General features: G+C 40.1%; 1 protein-coding gene across 1 annotated transcript in view; it reads left to right on the forward strand.

Moving 5' to 3' along the window:
- lrp1bb (low density lipoprotein receptor-related protein 1Bb) overlaps positions 1-19956 on the forward strand; it is a gene marked incomplete at both ends in the record, with an annotated part of 233942 nt that overhangs the window by 185961 nt on the left and 28025 nt on the right. Inside the window, 16 exons of the mRNA XM_079230683.1 lie at positions 466-594; positions 1057-1179; positions 2935-3075; positions 3311-3498; positions 4827-5010; positions 5104-5189; positions 8987-9109; positions 12589-12770; positions 13015-13214; positions 13645-13833; positions 13982-14130; positions 14380-14473; positions 14723-14839; positions 15418-15537; positions 16377-16496; positions 18768-18884. Coding sequence (XP_079086809.1) covers positions 466-594; positions 1057-1179; positions 2935-3075; positions 3311-3498; positions 4827-5010; positions 5104-5189; positions 8987-9109; positions 12589-12770; positions 13015-13214; positions 13645-13833; positions 13982-14130; positions 14380-14473; positions 14723-14839; positions 15418-15537; positions 16377-16496; positions 18768-18884 — 2262 coding nt within the window. The remainder of the gene's footprint in view (positions 1-465; positions 595-1056; positions 1180-2934; positions 3076-3310; positions 3499-4826; positions 5011-5103; positions 5190-8986; positions 9110-12588; positions 12771-13014; positions 13215-13644; positions 13834-13981; positions 14131-14379; positions 14474-14722; positions 14840-15417; positions 15538-16376; positions 16497-18767; positions 18885-19956) is intronic.

A 19956-nucleotide genomic window follows, 5' to 3' on the forward strand; every position in this document is an offset into this window, starting at 1 on the left:
GGCTATACATGCCGAATTGATCTTCTGTATTTACCTTTGTTTCTCATTGCAGCCAATTTTTACTGCTGCTCTCCTTTGTCTTAAAGGGCAGCCCTGAGATAAAGGAGAGTATTGCTGACTTACAGAATCCACAGAAGTAATTAATTGTTTCTCACAATAGCACCGTGATTATTTGTTGGCTTGCAAAAGAGGAACTGCTGCCCGAAGTAAATTAAGACTTTGTTCAGGTCATAAAGGGGTATCAGTTCAAAACCATAGTCTGATATTTCCATGAAAGGGCAGAACAAGAGCTTTAATTTATTGGAATTGCTGGTGAATGTTCACTGATAACAGAAGGTACCAACAAAACAAAATACATCTGCTTCAGTTCAGTGTCCCTTGTACTCGTTCTCCTCTGTGGTGCATTTGACCCATTGTATTCTTTGGCTTTCGAAAATGGAGCATGTGGTCATGTTTCCCTCTCAGGCTCAGTGACATGTGCTCCAGGGCTGTTCAGCTGCCCGGGGTCGTATGCCTGTGTTCCGAAACGCTGGCTTTGTGATGGTGAAAGGGACTGCCCTGATGGGAGTGATGAGCTTTCTGCAGCTGGCTGTGGTAAACACTGGTTCAACACATTGAATAGCTCCCTCAATGTAGAAAAGAAACTTTATGTAAACCCATAATTAAGAAAGTATTGCTTGTTTACACTCATGTTGAATTTTTTGATGTAATTGTATCAAACAATATGCAGAGAACATGAAACCTACTCAACACCTACTGTAAATCCCTTTGCAAAGTGTATTTCAGGCATGAAAAAAGAAAACAATTATATATTGGAAAGTAGTGTACAATGGACCTTTTTGCACAATTGTATTCTTCTCTAAGTGATGTAATCTGGACTTCCTTCCACACATTAGTTCAAACTTCATTTGTCTTACTTTGATTCAACTCTACAATACACCAAACACAAACTTGAATTATGTTAACGTTTTACACATATTTCATGCCATGCCATGTTCAGGAAATGTGTCTGTCATTGATTAGCCTTTGAATTGACCGCATGTTTTCATGCCCTAGCACCCAACAACACATGTGATGACAACTCGTTCCGCTGCCGCAACAAAGCGTGCATCGCCCAGCGATTCGTCTGCGACCACGATGACGACTGTGGAGATGGGTCTGATGAGTCAGTGGAATGTGGCAAGTAGATTTATTGTGCTCTCTTGCTTTTAATATTCAACAATATATTCACTAATCGTATATGGATATGAATTCATATAATTCATTGAAAGATGCTCTAGGCAAGTAAAAAAAAATCTATGTTTTCTAACATAGCAATGTGGAACTTGTTTGTCTGTTCTTACATATATCATTTGAACTTTGCACCTTTTCAGATAAGGAGTTCTCCATGGTAGTAGACAGGCATTTAAACAAATTAAGTTGAAGTGAATAGAAGTGAAAGTCAACATGCAAGCAAATGGAGCCCAGAAAAAAGTCCAGTTAGATGTGCCAAATTCTAAATTCAGACCATTATTTTAGCAGCAAACAACAATTTGCTATGTAAAGATTATAGGTGTTGTGATGTACTGGTATTGACAATAGTCGTGATATTTAGAAAATTAAAAATGTATGTCATGTTAATAATATATATCGGATTATATAGTGTATATCATCCAGCACTTGTTAAATTACCCTTTTGTACAGTTTGAGTAAGAGATTCTCTCTCCACGCCCCAACTCATGTATTTGTAATGTAATTAATTTGTGGAAAACAGAGACAAACCACACAATAAATAGAGTTAAAGATGACTTTAACTGATAGAAGTCTTTTGGCTGCGATAATCTTGTTATGAAAATCTGATATCATCACGGCCCTAGACATAATGGAGTATTGGTGCCTTTAGTTCACGTAGCTAGTTCGGCCATGTGTGCTTGTTAGTGCTCGTTAGTGCATGTTGTTAGTGCATGTTAGTGCATGTTGTTAGTGCATGTTAGTGCATCTGAGTCGCAGCATATGGGCCACACCGTCTCGCTCATCACGGCTACTCTGCACTGCGCTCATACGGCGGTTGACACTTATAACGCTGTCCTGACTCAAAGAGTCTTCACGGAACTGTAACGCCCACCCTGGGGTGCCCCTGTTAGCACCGTTAGCTAGCAGCTGCCGGCTCGGCCATCGCCCTGTTGAAAACCCCTCATCAATCAATCCATCATAGATATGCTCTGAATTTAGAATTAAGCACCATTACAACATACCACAATGTGGTGGAAACGCTAGAGGACAAACATTAAACAATTCAGATTAATTGGACAGAGTTTTATAACGTGCCATGTAAAAATGATATATAAGAACATTGAAGAAGAAAAAAAGTGATTATATACTCACTGCATTCCCTGGACCGTAGCCAGTTTTAATGCAGAATTACGAGTTACAGTACTATTTTTTTATAATGATAGGACGATTATCTATGTCATGGGATTTATATTGTTTATATTGATAAATATTCTTATTTTGTATGCTTTTAAAATATCAAAATTCTTAAATTATGTATTTTATGCCTGAGTTATTGAGGGTTTTAAAAAACTAAAAAGATTTGATACTATGATATTTATAAACATAAGGACACCCAGGTTTTATTTGGGTACATACAAATTTTGATGTCTCGACTCGAAGAAATTCTCTGTCACAGCCTTGATTTGTGATGACTGGTGCTGATGAAACATTTATTATTGAAATATTGGCCAATGCAGCTGTGCACCCCATTAAGCCTCCAGATGGCTTGATTTGTTAATCAGGAAGGATTCTACATACACTATAACTATGAGGTTGCTTCAATTAAATATGAGCAATGGCCGTAGAAGGCTTTATTTTTCACTATTTGCCCTATACTAAATCTGTGTTACTGCTGAGTCCAAGTATAGCTTGTTGAAAAAGTGTCTGTCTCTCTTTCTTCAGTCTATCGCTCCTGTGGATCGGGGGAGTTTCGCTGCGGGGATGGCCGGTGTCTTCTCAGCTCTCAGTGGGAGTGTGACGGCTATGCAGACTGTCCCGACCACTCTGACGAACTACCTCTCAACCTCAAATGTCTGGCCGCAGGTAAGACTGCTGTTTGGCTCGCTACTGGAATCTCTTCATCAGTGTCACCAGCTGCACCGCTCACACGGGAAACTGGTGGCGACATACAGCAGAAACAAAAGGCACTAGAACCAGGAGAGATTTATTGAAAGGAATTAATTTGTCGAGGTCCATTGTCTAGTCAAAGACGTTCCCCAACTTTGTTGATAAATTAAAGGGCGTCGCGCCAGTGACAGTCATGTCTTGCTCTTTTCAGGAAGCTTGTGCAATGGCTCCTTCTTCATGTGCTCCAACGGACGCTGCATCTCTGAGGGGAACCTCTGTGATGGGAGAGATGATTGTGGAGACCAGTCAGATGAGAGGAACTGTAATGTGAACGAATGCTTGAACCGCAGAGTCAGTGGGTGCACGCAGGACTGCCAAGACCTTCCTGTGGGATTCAAAGTAAGTGACCAGTGGACTAGTCCCGGTTCAGTAGCTTGGAAGTGCACTCCTCTTCAGAATTACTTGCTGGCTACAGTAATCCATAAAGCCTCATTCATCCAGTAAAAGCTTAAACCAGAACCATATTTTTTTTGTCTTTAAGATTTTTCATTTTCTTTTACTCTCAAACATCCTGCAACAGTACAGTACAAAACACACTATCCATGTGTTAGTCTGCAGGTAAGAACATCCACAGACAAAAGAGTGGACGCAAACACAACAGTAAGTTTGGTAACTAAATATAACCGCATCTACAACAACCTCGTCACTGTGGTTTAGTGCTAAAGTAAACTGCTTGTTTGTGTCACAGCTAACACTTAACATTTTAACATTTGAATGCATAGGTTTAATCTACAGGTCTAAGCTCTAGCATCATTAGCAGCAGGTGAAATGTAGAGGCTATATTTGTAATGTCGTAAACATTAATGATTAATGACCAAAGAAGAATCAACCCAAACTTTGCATACAATTAAACAGATGAAATGCATCGTAGCATACACACTTTTTGAATAACCTTCAATGCTGTGAGGAGAGTCTCCAACAACAGTCTGTGCTCCAATGGTGGCATGCAATATCAGGGTTTAATCCAGTTCAAGGCCACGTCCGCTGGACTACTCGGGTGGCCATCGCTGTTGTCAGACTGCTGCAGTGTATGCCTCCGTCCCGAGATTTTCCCTTTCCTACTCTTCCAAAAACTGGCTGAAAGCACAGAAAACCTCTCTTCCCTGTCATGTCAGGGTCAGAGCTGGACAAAGAGCACGTCAATGCAGACCCTTGGCTCATCCATTTGTGGCCTGAACAGGGAAATCAGCACTAAGGCCCTCAAGGTTATAACTGTGGATAAAAAAAGGATTTGCTGTGGGTCCATAGCAGCTGATACAAGCATTACAGTCATTTTGGAGGGTGAAGTACGACTGGCGTATGATGGATTTTTTTGATTTATTAGCCATGGTACAGAATGTCTTTATCACAGCTTTGATGTCACCATATATGTTGGATGCCAGACTTGGAGACATTTCCATTGCTTACCTCCATTGCTTTTAGAAAGTGATATTGAAATCTGAAATATTCTGTCTGTTGTTACAGATTGATCTAAAATACTGTTTAGCCTGTTTAAGTGCACTGTTTTTGTAACAGAACCACAATGACTGTGTAAAGAAGGAACTCAAGTGGTTGGGGTTTCAAAACAAAAACATTATTGATTTGTTTTATAAGTCATTTTACATAGTTAAGTGGCATAATGGAAAAACTCTAATCTTAACCATTTTTTTGTGTTTTTTTGTCATTAGTGTAAATGCTGGCCTGGCTTCCACCTGAAGGATGATGGGAAGACGTGCGTGGACATTGACGAATGCTCCACGACCCTTCCTTGCAGCCAGCGCTGCATCAACACGTACGGCTCCTACAAGTGCCTGTGTGTGGATGGCTACGAAGCCTTGGAGCGCAACCCCAATACATGCAAGGCTCTGTCAGGTCCGTCTCATTATTCATCTCACTTCTTACAGAATATTGGCGCGTAACTGTAAGTCCTACTTGTCCTCTAACGCCGTATGTTCCTCATTTCAGTTGAAGAGCCTTTTCTCATTATGGCAGACCACCACGAGATCCGAAAGTTGAGTGTGGATGGTTCAAATTACACCATCTTGAAACAGGTAGGTAATATGTACATTACCCCCAGTGTGCTTAGAGTGAAGTTTGTACCATTATCAGATTGACATTCTGCAAAGAGGCATCAACAGATTGTCAATCAGATTGCCCTCTTATCCCCTTTTTGAGTTTAAAATCAGCCCTGCCCAAGTCGGTCAGCTATATACTGAAGAATTGTGGGTTTAGATGTCTACCTGCTAAATGTGTGGAGGAAACGGTGCGTTTCCAGAGAGCATCATAAGATATTGCAAGTGATTACTTATTGAATAGTAATAAACACAATGTGTTGTATTGCAGAAATGGTGGACAAAAACATTATGACAAATACAATTATACTTTTCGGATTTTGATCAGGACACAGTCACTTTGAAAAATGATGCTTCAGTCTGCTTAACCACTGATGTTTGCTATTCTTGATCTCAGAAACACCTGATTCAGCTGCACATACTTGAAAGATGCACACTAATAATAATAATGTCATACCTCACATTCAGTAATACCCAGCAAAAACAATCTGTGTGTAGGTGATTGTACCCCACAAGGAGTTATATTCACCAGCCAGTTTTAGGATCCAACCTGAAATTTGTATTGTTCTGTTTAAATGAGATGTCCACTGTCCTACATCTTTCTTGGATTGGCAGAGAGCAAAATCACCCTATGAAGGACCCTATGGAAAAGATATTTCAATTATGACGAGCTTTCATCTCAGCTGCTCTGGGCAATGCTTGAATCTATATGCTGATAATCACAGATGGTTGTCTGTGATTTACTGTAAATCAACCTATGGGTATCCTACAGTCTCCTCTCACAGTCATATTAACCTCTGGACTCCGTGTACTCTACTGTCTGTATCGGACTTCTCATCAACCACAACTCAGTTTAATTGCTGCATGTTGGTGTTAATGGCAGCTAGAGAGGGAAATATGCATATGGCTTTACTAAGTGGTGGTGGATACTTCACTGACCTCATATCTCATATCACTTTACCACACCATTACATACCTTGTTCAGAATATCTGTTAATGATAGTATGTATATTTACAATGAGCCAATCATTACCCTTATGTATTGCTTTTGCTGTTTGCATAAATGTGTCTTCCCTCCACAATCACAATTCACTCTAAATGTCATGGGATCACTCCAACACATTGTTCAGAAACATTTACTGTGTTTCAGAGCTGCTCTGCTTCAGTTCTCCGATGTAGTTTTACTTTCCGTGAGCTATTAATGGAAAGCAAGCCGTAAATTCAGGCTATAAAATGTGCAAATATGCAGCTCTAGTGTTGAAAAAATGACTTAATGCAACCATTGTGCATGAAGTACAGTGTCAATACGTTATTGTATGTTGCTACCAAAATATATTGGTATTTAAAGGTTGATCTATTAGCCAGTAATCAAATCAGATTTTACTGTCAGATATGTCTTAAATATGAAAGAGAAATTGTTGAATCTTTGGAACAGGAAGTGAATGGCATACATTTCCTTTTATTTCAGACTCATGGGTCCATATAGCAACAAATACAACAACAATATATACAATGCAATACAATACAATACGAGGACACAGGTATAATCATTGCAGTTAAAAAAGTCACTCGTGGTTTAAAAACATACAGACACTTGTTCCAATATTTCCAGAAACAAGAAGAATACCTCGTATCACTCTGTGTTGGCTCAGTTAAAACTTGTATAGTTACATTTTCTGAGTCATTAAAAGTTGTATATGAAACACAGCATGGAAAGTGGGAACATTACGGCTCACAAACAAATGACTTGCACTTGTCCAGCTTGAGCAAGATTCTGAAAGCATCATTAAATGCAACCTGAATCTTTTTTATTGTTGCCTTGCTATAGCTGCGCCACAGGTGGGCTGTATAGAGAGGAGTACAGTAGGCTCTAAAGAGAGCAGTTTAAACATCTTCTGTACACATGTGAAATTTACGTGCCAGCATATTAGCTTGTACATAAAGTTTGCAACACTGCCGCTGCACATCGTCATCATCGCTTTGGTCATTCCTGATGATGTGACTCAAATATCTAACTTTGTCCACCTCATTTAGCTCCTGGTCTCCCATTAAAAAAATAAGGAAAATGTAACTTCTGATCCTCCTTTGTTTTAGCTATCATGATAACACTCTTTTTAGAGTTGAATTTTATATCGTAGTGCATACCATACCTTGAGCAGACTCTGAGCAACTGCTATACACCAGCGCTATAAGGAGACAGGACCACTAAGTCGTCAGCGTAGATCAGATGCTTAATAATACTTTCCCCCATCATACATCATGTCTTACACTCTTTAAACTTTTTAGAAAGGTCATCCATATATAGATTAAAAAGAACAGGTATGTTGACAGCGATGTTGATGTGAGTACTTGCACTGTATGCGCAGACCTTTTACAATTACAAATCATCTATTTTCAGAATCTACTACAAGCTTGTGATTCATTTTGTAGTTGGTTGGTCTATATAGCGTCTACGGGGAGAATGAGAGGGAGACGTATTTCTGGGTAGAGACACTGATAAAGAGGCCATGCGGGTGTCATCTCTATAGCTGATATAAGGATGGAGAAGGGTTCCCCCAGGACACGTTGGCGCCTGTCTGTGAGGGTGCTGATGATCTGATGAAGATGTCTCATTTTGCCTGTCAGATTATCTGACACCTATTGTCAGCACCCGCAGTGTGAGACAACAGGGTGGGGGCACTTGTTTGGCGAGCAGCTCTGTCTGACTGACAGTGGGGTCGTGGGAGCATGACAAAGAAGGGAATTACCTCACTCTTCTGCTTTTATAGGACTTCGACTTCACAGAACATTTTGAGACTTCAATGGCTCTCCAAATGCTCTATATAGCTGCAAGCATTGGGACCTATGGGAGAACCACCTAAATCAATATTGCCTGTATAGTACAGATCACATCACACACAGATGCTTGTTTTGCTATGTTTCCCATCCTGTTGGTATTCCCACCTGTAGGCATTTGAAATAATGAATGTAACTTAACCTCATTGGATTGGATTGGGTTGGGTTTTTTTTTTACAGAGAAAAAGCAGCATATTAGCATTGCATCAGCTCCGGTCCTGACAGTGTCTCTGCAGGATTCATGGAGGCAATGTTGAGAATTGGTTACCTGGGTTTTTAGCAGCTCTCAGAACACACACGATCACCATCGTCACATACATTAAACGGAAGAAAATAGATTCAAAGTATAGAAATACACTTTGAGTAAAACGTGAGCCGTTAAGCCGCCTGTCGTATTGTTTAAATGTGAGTGTGTCTTATTGTGTGTATTTATTTATATTTAGCACTTTCAATTATGTATATCTATGAATTCCTGATTACATTCAGTTTTCAATACTGTCTACCACAAATTTAAATAACAATATTTTAGAACTAACTTTCACTATACAATGTTATAGACTTTATGTTAGAGAATTTTAAATAGTTTTACTTTCTTTCTAATTATATATATATATATATATATATATATATTTAATGAGCATTTTTGAAGGGAGCCTGAGATCCAAGATTGCCATTGCCAATCATTCATATGACAATAAAGCATATTAATATGCATAATAAGATAACCAACATATGTGGTAAAGAAGGATCTTTAGACCTAGATATCAATATAACGTTGGGGGTAATACAGTGATTAATTAAATATATATACTCTCTTGTTCACTCTGTCTACTAATAATCTTTTTCCCCTCACACAAAACTCAAGATCCATCATTATTTGATAGCCACTGAAAGGAAAAATGTCTTTTTGATATCCGTGTATCTCTCCTCTGTATCCGCAGGGCCTCAACAACATCATCCACATAGACTTTGACTACAAGAAAGAATTCATCTATTGGGTGGACTCAACCAGGCCAAGTGGTCGAAAGATCAACAGAATGCGCCTCAATGGGAGCGACCTCAAGGTACCACAGGATTTAGTTGCTGTGACTGCATGCCATCAGGTGCCTTGTGCCATTTTACCCAAGATGCATTCGCTTTGCTCTGCTTTTTACTTGCATTCTATTGTGAAAATGTGTCGTCTCTTTGAGTTTTAGAAAAATCAAGCATGTTGCTTTAAGTGGTTCATTGTCAATGCTCAGCTGATGATGGAAGCGCCTTTTTTACAAAGTCAACATAATGGATTTGTTCGGTCGGCAGCCAACGGCCTGTTATCTTGACAACAATGAATGTGTGTTTGTAATAATAGGAATAGCATCAGTGGCTTTCAGATAAATGTAATAAGCAATGACACGGTGGTACTGTCTGGTGTTATCACCAAGGTTCGTCAGGCTCATGGGATGGAAGCCCAGACACCGGGGACACTCGGACGTCAGCAGAACACCTGCTGGGCCTCCATCCCGCATTTCATTAACATTGGTGTGTGGGGGTATTAGGCTCATTCAGCTCAATTACTACCAAAGTGTCTGTTTGAGCCACTGCCACAGCTTAGCAAGAGGAGAAACTGTCTGAGACAGATCGAGGAGCTTTTAACATTGGGTTAATTAAAAGAGCCACTGATATCCTGTGCTACTGGTATAGGCTTGCCATACGGGGAAGAAAATGTTGGTGGGCAGAGAGTATTTCTGAGGAGTCTTTAGAGGGGAGTTTCATCTGACCAAGGCCGAGATTCTATGGTTTGATTGAACAAATGTAGTTTGATGCTATCCTTTATTTTGTTCATCTCAAGTACACTTAAGTTGCACTGTCCTATGTGGAGAGAAACTTTAAAGGATTTGGCTGTTTTGGGCTGTTTTTTAGTGATGCACCAGCAGGTATTTAGATTTGTATTGCTGAAAGAAACCAGTGTTTCATACTTTCCTCCCATGAAGTGAGACGCTGTCATTGTTGAAGCAGTCCGTGTTACATGTTGCCATAGTGAGTGATGTTCTTCTGAAGAGCATGTACGTTAAATGGCTGAAAGGTAAAAAAGTTTGTGAGACGGCTTTCAGTGACGGCATAGACCAACGTAAATGTTCTCTAGATTCATGGTGTTTTGATGAGCCTCATCTAAATGTGGACATTCCTCACAAGTTAACCTTCAGTGCAACATGAAGCAATCCTTTTGATCAATAGTGAGATATTATGAATAAAGTCACCCAGAAGGAATTTATGTAATGAGAATCAACTCATTTTTGCTAGAGGAAGCAGTTTGGATGTATCCTGCAGAAGGAGTAATACTTTAGTGACTGTTTTAAGCTCAGTTTTGTCCAAATGACTGCTTAGGGGACGTCTATAGTCTTTTGCCAAGACTATATACTTTCTTGCAAACGGTGACAGAAAAGGCCTCAAAGCACATTGTGTTACTTAATGACAGATTGCATGGCTGGCATTTCCATTTTATATTTTTGTAAAAGGGGGGTTTTAAAGGCATTGGCTGAATCTGCCAGCTGGCACAATGGTTGTTTATTCTAAACAACAGGCTCAAAGGCCAGACAGGTTTGGGAATATTGATGGAGTTCCTAGATTTAGTTTCATCAGATAAATGTCTCCACTTATGTTTTAACCAATTGGCTCACTGAGATTAGCGCAGTGAGATGAACACGATCATTAAGCCCTCCACTCTACCTGCTGTAATCACAGTATTTACATTTACACAGTTAGCACACACTCATACAAAGGGGAACTTTATCTTTTTACTGTCGCTCTATTAGCAGCTAGTATAGCTGTGAATGCAAACATGCATATTGTTTATGTGATTAAAAGTCACAACAAGTTTGTACTGATTGAGATTAATTATATTCTTACTAATGTCGCCATTGTAGCTACGGCAGAAGGAATGATTTGTGCACTCTGTCTGTTGTCTCTACTATGAGAAATGTGTTATGCATAATTATGCATGGGTCAAAGAACATTGGTACCTTCATTAATAAGTCTGAGATACAACTGCTCGATCTGGTGAAATACTACTGCACATACTTCTTGCCTAACACCAAACTATTACAGTATTTCACACTGAGTCCAAGTGAAATCACTGGAATCCTGACCTCAACAAAGGTGTCATGATATGTTTAACATTCAGCAAAACTCTATGAGCTGTCAGTTAATGCAATATGTAAGGAGCTCATATTTATGGTCATGCTAGTTACTAAAGATAATCCTAATGTTACACATATGAAATTAATGATATGTTTAATCACATCTGACTCAGTGTTCTGTATAACCCCTTTTCAACCACAGGAACTAGGAACCTTTTGAGGAACTCATTGCCTTTTGACCACAGGGTACAGGGTCTAAATTAATTTTACGGGGACATATTACCCCCAAGAAATGCCTTGCTGGGGTTAGTATTGTCTGAGTTTTGGGATAAGGTTTATTGGGATGACCAACGAAGTTTGATCGCTGCTTCAGCACACCGAGTACTTCATTCATAACAACTTACTCTAACATCAATTTAGGAACATTTCCGGATGACGGGAGAGCATTTCTCTTTGTTTGATAGCATTAGAAGTAAAGTTAGGCTTTGATGTCGACTTCCTGACTCATTTAAAAAAAGAGCTTGTGAGCGAGCTGAGAGGGCGAGCATTAGAAGAGAGAGACAGCACGTCTGTGGTATGGATGAGAGAATAAAATGATATTTTCGAATTGTCAAGCACAAATGCATATCCATCCAACACACAACATATTATTTTCTCTGGAGACACTCTTAGTTTAATTTCATCCAACATGTATCAGTAAATACCATGGAGCAGTAGATGTCACAGTGACATACTCCTTTTTAGAGGAGAAGGTTGTGCACACTGCACTGCAGGCTAAGAGTGTGTTTACCCCTGCTACCACCAGCAGCCCTGTCCTCATGTCATGTTGCCTTTTCAGACATCAGCTGACTCATTTGCCAAGTATTTGCAGGTCTTTAGATCTCTATGGAAACACCCAAGGAACATTTAGTTCCTTGAAAAGTAGTCCTAGGACTAAAATTACCAGGAAGGTCTTGGTTGAAATGCAGTTTATGTGACACATTTACAAAAAAAAAAAAAACTAAACTCAGTTTCTGCATGTGCATCTAGAGCCATTACAAAGGCAACACATGTATATCAGATCTCAAATATATCACAAGAATGTTCCTTTTAGCTGTGGATGTGTGTGTGATGCGGTGGGATGGTTGTATTTGTTTTGATGGAGGAGGAAATATTGTCGCACTGAGAGCATCACAAAAAGTGATTTTGAGTCCTGTCCGGGTTGAAATGAGTTGCTCCGACCTGACAGAGGAAGAACTTTCCTTTGTACATGCTCTTTTCTTTGACAGTGGCAAACTAATGCAAGAGACAATTTTGACAATATGTCTTTATTTGTTTTGTATATCAGATTGTTCTTCAAACAGTTCTTGACAGTCACCCATGGAAGAATTTAGAGCAATAGACACAGCTTCATACTGAAAATGATCTTCCTCTCCCTGCATTACTAGGTAGTCCACAGAACAGCAGTGCCCAGCGCCTTAGCAGTGGATTGGATCGGAAAGAATCTGTACTGGTGTGATGCGGAAAGGAAAACATTAGAAGTGTCCAAAGCCAATGGCCTCTACCCTACCGCCCTGATCAGTTCTAGCCTCAAGAACCCCACAGATCTAGCTCTGGACCCCCAGACAGGGTACGTATATTATTATTACTATAAAGCTTACCCTAATGCTTGAGTGTTTTCTTAATAAGGATTGATTTCACAGCCTGAGGGAGAGCAGGGATGGAGTTGCTCCTTTCAGATTATTAACCTGGAAACTGTTAGATCCAGCTCTTATTAGAGAGGTTTCATTTTGTGTCAGTACTAACTCTTTATTCCCATCACGTTTGCCTGCTAAAGTATTTAGCTCTTTGAACTGTGTTATACTTCTGACTAGGTACGTGTTCTGGGTAGACTGCTGTGAACCCCCCCACATTGGGCGTATTGGCATGGATGGCCGAGGACAAATGGTTATCATTGACACAGAGATCTATAGCCCCACTGCTCTCACTATCGATTACACCAACAAAAGGCTCTACTGGGCAGACGACAACCACATCTTGCTGGCCAACATGGATGGCACCCAAAGACGCAAAGGTGAGACTAAGGTGTTGTCCATGTTTAAAGAAGAGTTTGACACTTTGATACCATCCCATATCTGTTTAAATGAGAAGTTGGAGCCAGCAGCTGGTTAACTGATCACAAAGAGAGCTACTTGCTCCAAATCTGACTTTTAAATTGTGTTGTTATATTATGCTACACTTCAACACGCATATTTAGAGTGACAAAATGAATCGCTTAGAAGTGGCTGCGTCAATTTTACTATTGTTAATGACAGTAAATATGGCATAGGGGTACAAGCAATGTCAGAAAAAAAAACATCTAATCATCACTTAACCTGATAGATGTGGCTGTTGTGGGTGTGAATGATTGGAAATGTCAACCCTTATTGCAAGGGAATTTGTCATTATGAATTAAAAAAATAAAATAATTGAAGCTTACTACGGACATTTTTTCCCCTTTTCAGTGTCTTCCGATCACATCCAAGGCGTAATGGCTCTGACTTTGTTTGAGGACTTTGTCTATTGGACGGATGGGAAGTCCAAATCACTACGACGTGCTCATAAGACTACTGGCGCTCAAGGGATGGAGCTCCTCAACTCCTGGCAAGCCATCAAATCCATCAAGGTCTACCACTCCCTGCGCCAGCCTGAAGGTATGAAGTCCATCTGCCATCTCGTGTTCATTCTGCCATCTCATGCCAGGCAGTTGTTGTCGGCCTCATATATACTGTAGTTTTAAGAAGGAAGTGATTTGTGTTTCACAGTTTGAACTCAGTCATGTCCTTCTGTCCTTCTGTACAGTGCCCAAGCACCAGTGTCAGATTGCAAACGGAGGATGCAGTCACCTGTGTCTTCTATCCCCTGGCGGAGAACACAAATGTGCCTGTCCCACTAATTTCTATTTGGCTGCTGACAATAAGACCTGCCTCTCCAACTGCACTTCCAGTCAGGTCAGCCATATCTCCTCCCACTTCTAAGTTTAGCTTTTCTATTCTGACCAGTACTTTTCCCCTACGGGCAAATTGCTTTACTCTCATACACCTTCCTCTCTGGCATGTACTGGCGGTTCTAGGAAATGGTTGTGTATTGATTTTGACTTGAGCTTTGAAGAAAGTTGAACCTTAAAAGGAGAATAAAATATTCATGTTGACTCCAAATTCTGTGTTTAAAGAAACATTATTTGTCTGGGTTACTAATAGTTTCGCTGCGGGACAGATGAGTGTATCCCTTTCTGGTGGAAGTGTGACACGGTGGACGACTGTGGGGATGGATCAGATGAACCTACTGACTGCCGTGAGTAAAATAGTACTATTGTAAACCAGGACAAGTTGACTCCGATTTTTGGTCAGCTTTGAGGGATATTAAGATTGCATTGAGTCTTTTTTTCTTTCAATTGAATGTATGTTTGTTGCCACATTGTTGTTCATGTTGAGCATTCAACGGCATTTACACAATAATACACGTAATGATGTGTATTTTCTCTGATTTAACTTTTTTTGTGCATAAACCCTAAGATATAGTTATGATTTGTTTTTCCAACAGCTGAGTTCAAATGTCAACCTGGCCGTTTTCAGTGTGGTACCGGCCTTTGTGCTCTTCCTCCATTCATCTGTGATGGTGAGAACGACTGTGGCGACAACTCGGATGAAGCTAACTGTGGTAAGGATGGAACGCCGAAGAGGATGTTTTTACCTGTTTGTCATTGCTTCTTGCTGATACCTGTGTCGATTCTCACTTATTAATCTATTAAACCATGTGTCCAGTGTGGCGCTATGTTTTTTTATTTCTGTCTGGTAACTACTATTTAGTGCTGAAACAATTCGTAAATTAATTAATTTGTTGAGCACCAGAAAATGAATCAAAATCTTTTTTTTTGTATTAATTATTTAATACATTATCAATCAATCAGTTGTATGAACAATGTATTATGCAAAATCATGTAAATTCAACCTGGCAATTTTGAAATGTCACCGTGGGTTCTTACTACATTATGGCTGTCACATTTTTACTGTTAACATTTCCTAGTCCCAACCAGTTTTTTTCATTTGCATTCTCTTTTATTTTCTCAATTAAAACAGTAAATGTAAAATGCTTCATTAACAGACACACCAGTAAATGTAAGAGTTGTGTACTGTAGGTTGAATCACAGTCAGTCGTAATAGTTTAGATGCTTCGCTTTGTCTGAACATTTCTTATTGATGCAACCTCCCGCTGCTCCTGCCCTTTTTCTCTTTCAGAGACGTACATCTGTCTGTCAGGCCAGTTCAAGTGCACCAGGAAACAGAAATGCATCCCTCTTAACCTGCGCTGCAACGGTCAGGACGACTGTGGCGATGGAGAGGATGAGACAGACTGCCGTAAGACACTGCATTATTACTTTAAGAATCATTGTCTTAAAAATGGCTTTACTGAGCTTTTATCCTGGTTAGTCTATGAACGTATCCCCCGTTTGATCATTCTGCCCCAACATTGCAGACAAATAACAAGATGAAAGTCACTATTTTAGTGTTTTCGATATTGTTGTTTAAAAGAGGTAATCTAGTGGATTCAGATAAATTACCTAAATTGTCTTTTCTAGACATATTTATTTTATTAATGTGTTTGGACAGACTTTATGGCGACATTGACATTACGTTGTAATGCAGTCATTAGGAAAGTCCAAATTGTTATTGGCTGTTCCTGTGAAAAAGGATTAGATGTTAATCGCACAGACGAGAAGAACAGATTTGCTTTGCCGTGATGTAACTCACCAGCATATCACAGCCCATATCACACACAGTCTTTTAGACTGCTGCATTTGTCTTGTTCGTGATTGCAAGAGGGATCAGAGTGGGGGGAGAGAATGCAAGACAGTAAGGAGGAGAAAGAGACTTGGGAAAAAAAGGCTTTAATTAAAGTGAAGCTAATCACTTCACCCCTTCTTAGACATCCACAATGATTGGATGTGGTTTTGAATGCACTTGTGTAATGAGCACTGCACCACTGAAATTAAAACGCTATCTAAAACAATGTGAGTTTTTTTAACAAGCAAGCAACTACTTGCTATAATAACGCAGTGAAAAGGTATGCCAGGCTTCTGCAGAAACGAATGACTGCCTCACTGGTTCTTATATCACTGTGGTTTTTATGAACACCCGGATCATTTCTCTGGTCATTTCTACCATGCCAAACACGCTGCCTGTCTCTCTGCCTCCAGCTGAAAGCACCTGCTCCCCAGACCAGTTCCAGTGCAAGGCTTCAATGCACTGCATCTCCAAACTCTGGGTTTGTGATGAGGACCCCGACTGCGCAGACGGGTCAGACGAGGCTAATTGCGGTGAGTTGTTGAAACCCACGTCACCATAAATCACACCACTTCACTTTTTTTTCCGTTAAAGGGGAGAAAAATCTGATTTAATCTGAACTAATTTTACACTTGGCTTCACTCTGGTACTTCTGCGTTCTCACCGCCGATCTGATGATTTGCTGAGGGAGAATGCCCTGAAGGACAGCTGTCCCTTTCATCAGCATTATGATCTCAGTTTTCCTGGCATTTTTAGCAGCTGTCAGTCTTAAATGTTGACCTCACACACACAAAGGCCATTATTACTGGGACAGGGCACCTTGAGAACTTTTCCAGCACCATGCACCAGGATTATATCTGCTTGACATGCCTCTGCAGAGAGCAGAGAGTTCTTCGATCAGGACGACTCCACAATAATGCAAAGCTCTGTAAAGTTTTATCACATAGAATTGTCCTGTCAAATAGATCAAATATATAATATCTCGAGTCATGAAGTCAGTCATAATTTACAGTATCATATTTTTGACATGCATTATCTTCATAATAAAGTATAGTTGTACAATGGGACTTTTTCCACAAGGTATGCCTGCACGGACAGAGGACAGATCTGCCTGTGTGCGTGGGCTTGGTGTATTCTATTCATAGGCGCGACATTTGAAGAATAAGACCATTGCAATTTGAGTATTATTAAAAGAATAGTCATGCTTTTAAGTTTGATAAGTCACACCTCCTCTCAATAGAGTCCTTTGTGGTTTGAGGTTGGTTTCATGTAGAGGTGTTGCTGCTGCTTTCGCGTAGTTTACTGATGTTTGACTTCAGCCCCTCAAACTGCATTATCTGCAGTGTTTGTGTCATCCGATTTTACATCACTTTTAAAGTTCTTAACACTTAAGATCACTCAAAGGAGATGCCACCACTCTATAGCTATCTATTTTTTTTTTTACTTTGCATTACCTCCAACTGTTTAAGGAAGTTTTGCTTGTTAGCACCGTAATGAGCTCTGACTTCGAAGGGAAATATTGTTTTTTTCCCCCCTGCTTCACATCTTTTATAAGCTGTTAGTGACTGACTGAGCTGCTTCCTAATGAATTGCTGCCTTGTGTCCTCCGCTGCTGCTCTCAGCTTTCCCTCCTGATTCTCTCCTCCTGCTGTCATGTTGGAAAGAGATCCAGGCAGAATCTGCCACCCTCCTCTTTTGACGCATCTCTTCCCTAACTGATAACAACGTTACCTTGGCCATTATCCCTGATGATGTCTGCACTGAAATGACTTTTTAAAAGGAAGCTCTGAGTTTGACTTTGAAAACCCATTCTGAGGAAGTATTGCTGGAGCAAATATCAAAGCATCCGTTCCCTGTGAAAGGAAAACAAATATGTTGGATCATTTTGGCCATTAATGTTTAACACTGGAATGCCCAATTTAAGGCTGCAATACTTCAGGACCATAATTGGCTCTGAAATGCAATTTATTGAATTGTGTGATTGACATTTTGTAGCCCGGATCCAGACCTCTGCCCACATCTTTGAATTATTCATTCTGATTAGCATGCTCGGTATTTTGAGCAGAACACATTATATTAAACTCAAGTCCTGTGTTTACTTTATGCGTAATGTTGTTAATAATGTTATGTTAATAATGTAATGTAATGTAATGTTATGTTAATAATGTAATGTTGCGTATGTTAAAGGTGTCCACTATTTTCACACCTTGTGCACAATATGACTAGGGCTCATCATGTTAGTTTTTCTCTATTAAAAAGTTGTATGAGCTGTTCTCATCACAAGAAGAAATCTGTGAACATCAATGTCACGTTTGGCATTTTAAATACTTACTAAAATCAATACGATTAAAGACAAAGAAGTGACAAGCTGATGTCCAGACAATTTATCCCAGCTGCTGTCAACACACCACTGTTATATGCACTGGTACTTGTTGGCACTGACAGGACACTGAGGCAGAAACACAGTTTAGGTGCGGGTATCAAAAGCCAAAACCAAATGCTTCAGCATTTGTTGTGTTCTGTAATTCTCTTGGATGTTTTCTTGAAGAAAGTTCAATTTTGCCAACTTCCTGTCACAAATTCTGTTGAGGATGATTGGTAGCACAGTCAGGTATTTCATCTTACGGTGTGTTATCCTCCAGGGGTGCATACTGTGTTTTGAACTCGGTGTCAGACTTGCTTAGGGAAACCCTGAGGAAATGATGATTACTACACGTAGAAAATATGATAGCTAGCACACTATTAATATTCATGCTCTTTGAAGCCATTTTCATCTTCATGTTTGTTTGCTCCTGATGAAAAAGATGAAAAGACCTGTGGACCTCATGAATTCCGCTGCGAGAATAACAACTGCATCCCAGACCACTGGAGGTGTGACAGCCAGAATGACTGTGGAGACAACTCAGACGAGGAGAACTGCAGTGAGTACCTGACTCCTCACTTTCTGGCTGCTCAGTTTGTTCGTTTACATACACTGTTGTAGATTTTACTCGCACTTAGGCAGTGCAGAATTGGACTTATCTGCCACACCACCTGTCTTATCCTCTCTCACACAAATACACACACACACACACACACACACACACACACACACACACCTTGTATCCATACACATTGGGTGATTTTTCCCACTATTGACTCAGTTGGGCTCAATGCTTTCTTTAAAGCATTCTCTTATTATCCATGCTGTTTCTCTGAGAATAGCGTGAGGCTCAGACTCCTGAGCTCTTGATATCATCTCTTCTCTGTACTAAACTCATATTCCCCTTTGTTTGGATATTCATCATCACTTTTAGAAGAAAACTTTTGTTTACTCATGAAATGACACTGATAACCCAGCTCGTTAAATTGCATATCTTTTGTGGATTCAAGTCCCTGTTGCTAGTGTGTGTGTGTGTGTGTGTGTGTGTGTGTGTGTGTGTGTGTGAGTGTGTGTGTGTGTGTGAGTGTGTGTGTGTGTGTGTGAGTGTGAGAGTTCCTCAACATCATATGACTATGTGCATGCCTTCTGTGTTTTTTGCTGAGTGTGCATCATTTGTGTGGTTTATACGATGCTTATTATATATACCTATTAATGTCACTTAAGATGCAAATAAAAGCCAGTCAAGTGTTGGAAGGCAAAGTATTAAGCAGGTGGACCAGCAGACAGTGGAGAGGCTGCACATCAGATTTTGCAGCAATGCCTGCTGGGAATCTCTTTTGCAGCACAACTTATGACACACACGCACACACATACACACACACACTGCCTTAGCTAATGGTCCATGATAACAAGGGGAGGGCCCAGACACTGGATCTGATGCAGCTGTTTAGCTACGTCCTAATATTGTCCTCGGGGACAGACTTGCACTAAATGGCAGATACAAGCTTTTTGGCTTCAGGAAGTATGTCGCCCCCTCCATTGTGAGAGCTGCAATGAATGTATTTACATCTTGATCAGCTTTGCCAGTTTCTTCACTTCTAATACAAAATGACTCTAATTAGCTAAAATGA

Source organism: Taurulus bubalis (assembly GCF_910589615.1).
Source record: "Taurulus bubalis genome assembly, chromosome: 15".
In the NCBI taxonomy this organism is placed as follows: Eukaryota; Metazoa; Chordata; class Actinopteri; order Perciformes; family Cottidae; genus Taurulus; species Taurulus bubalis.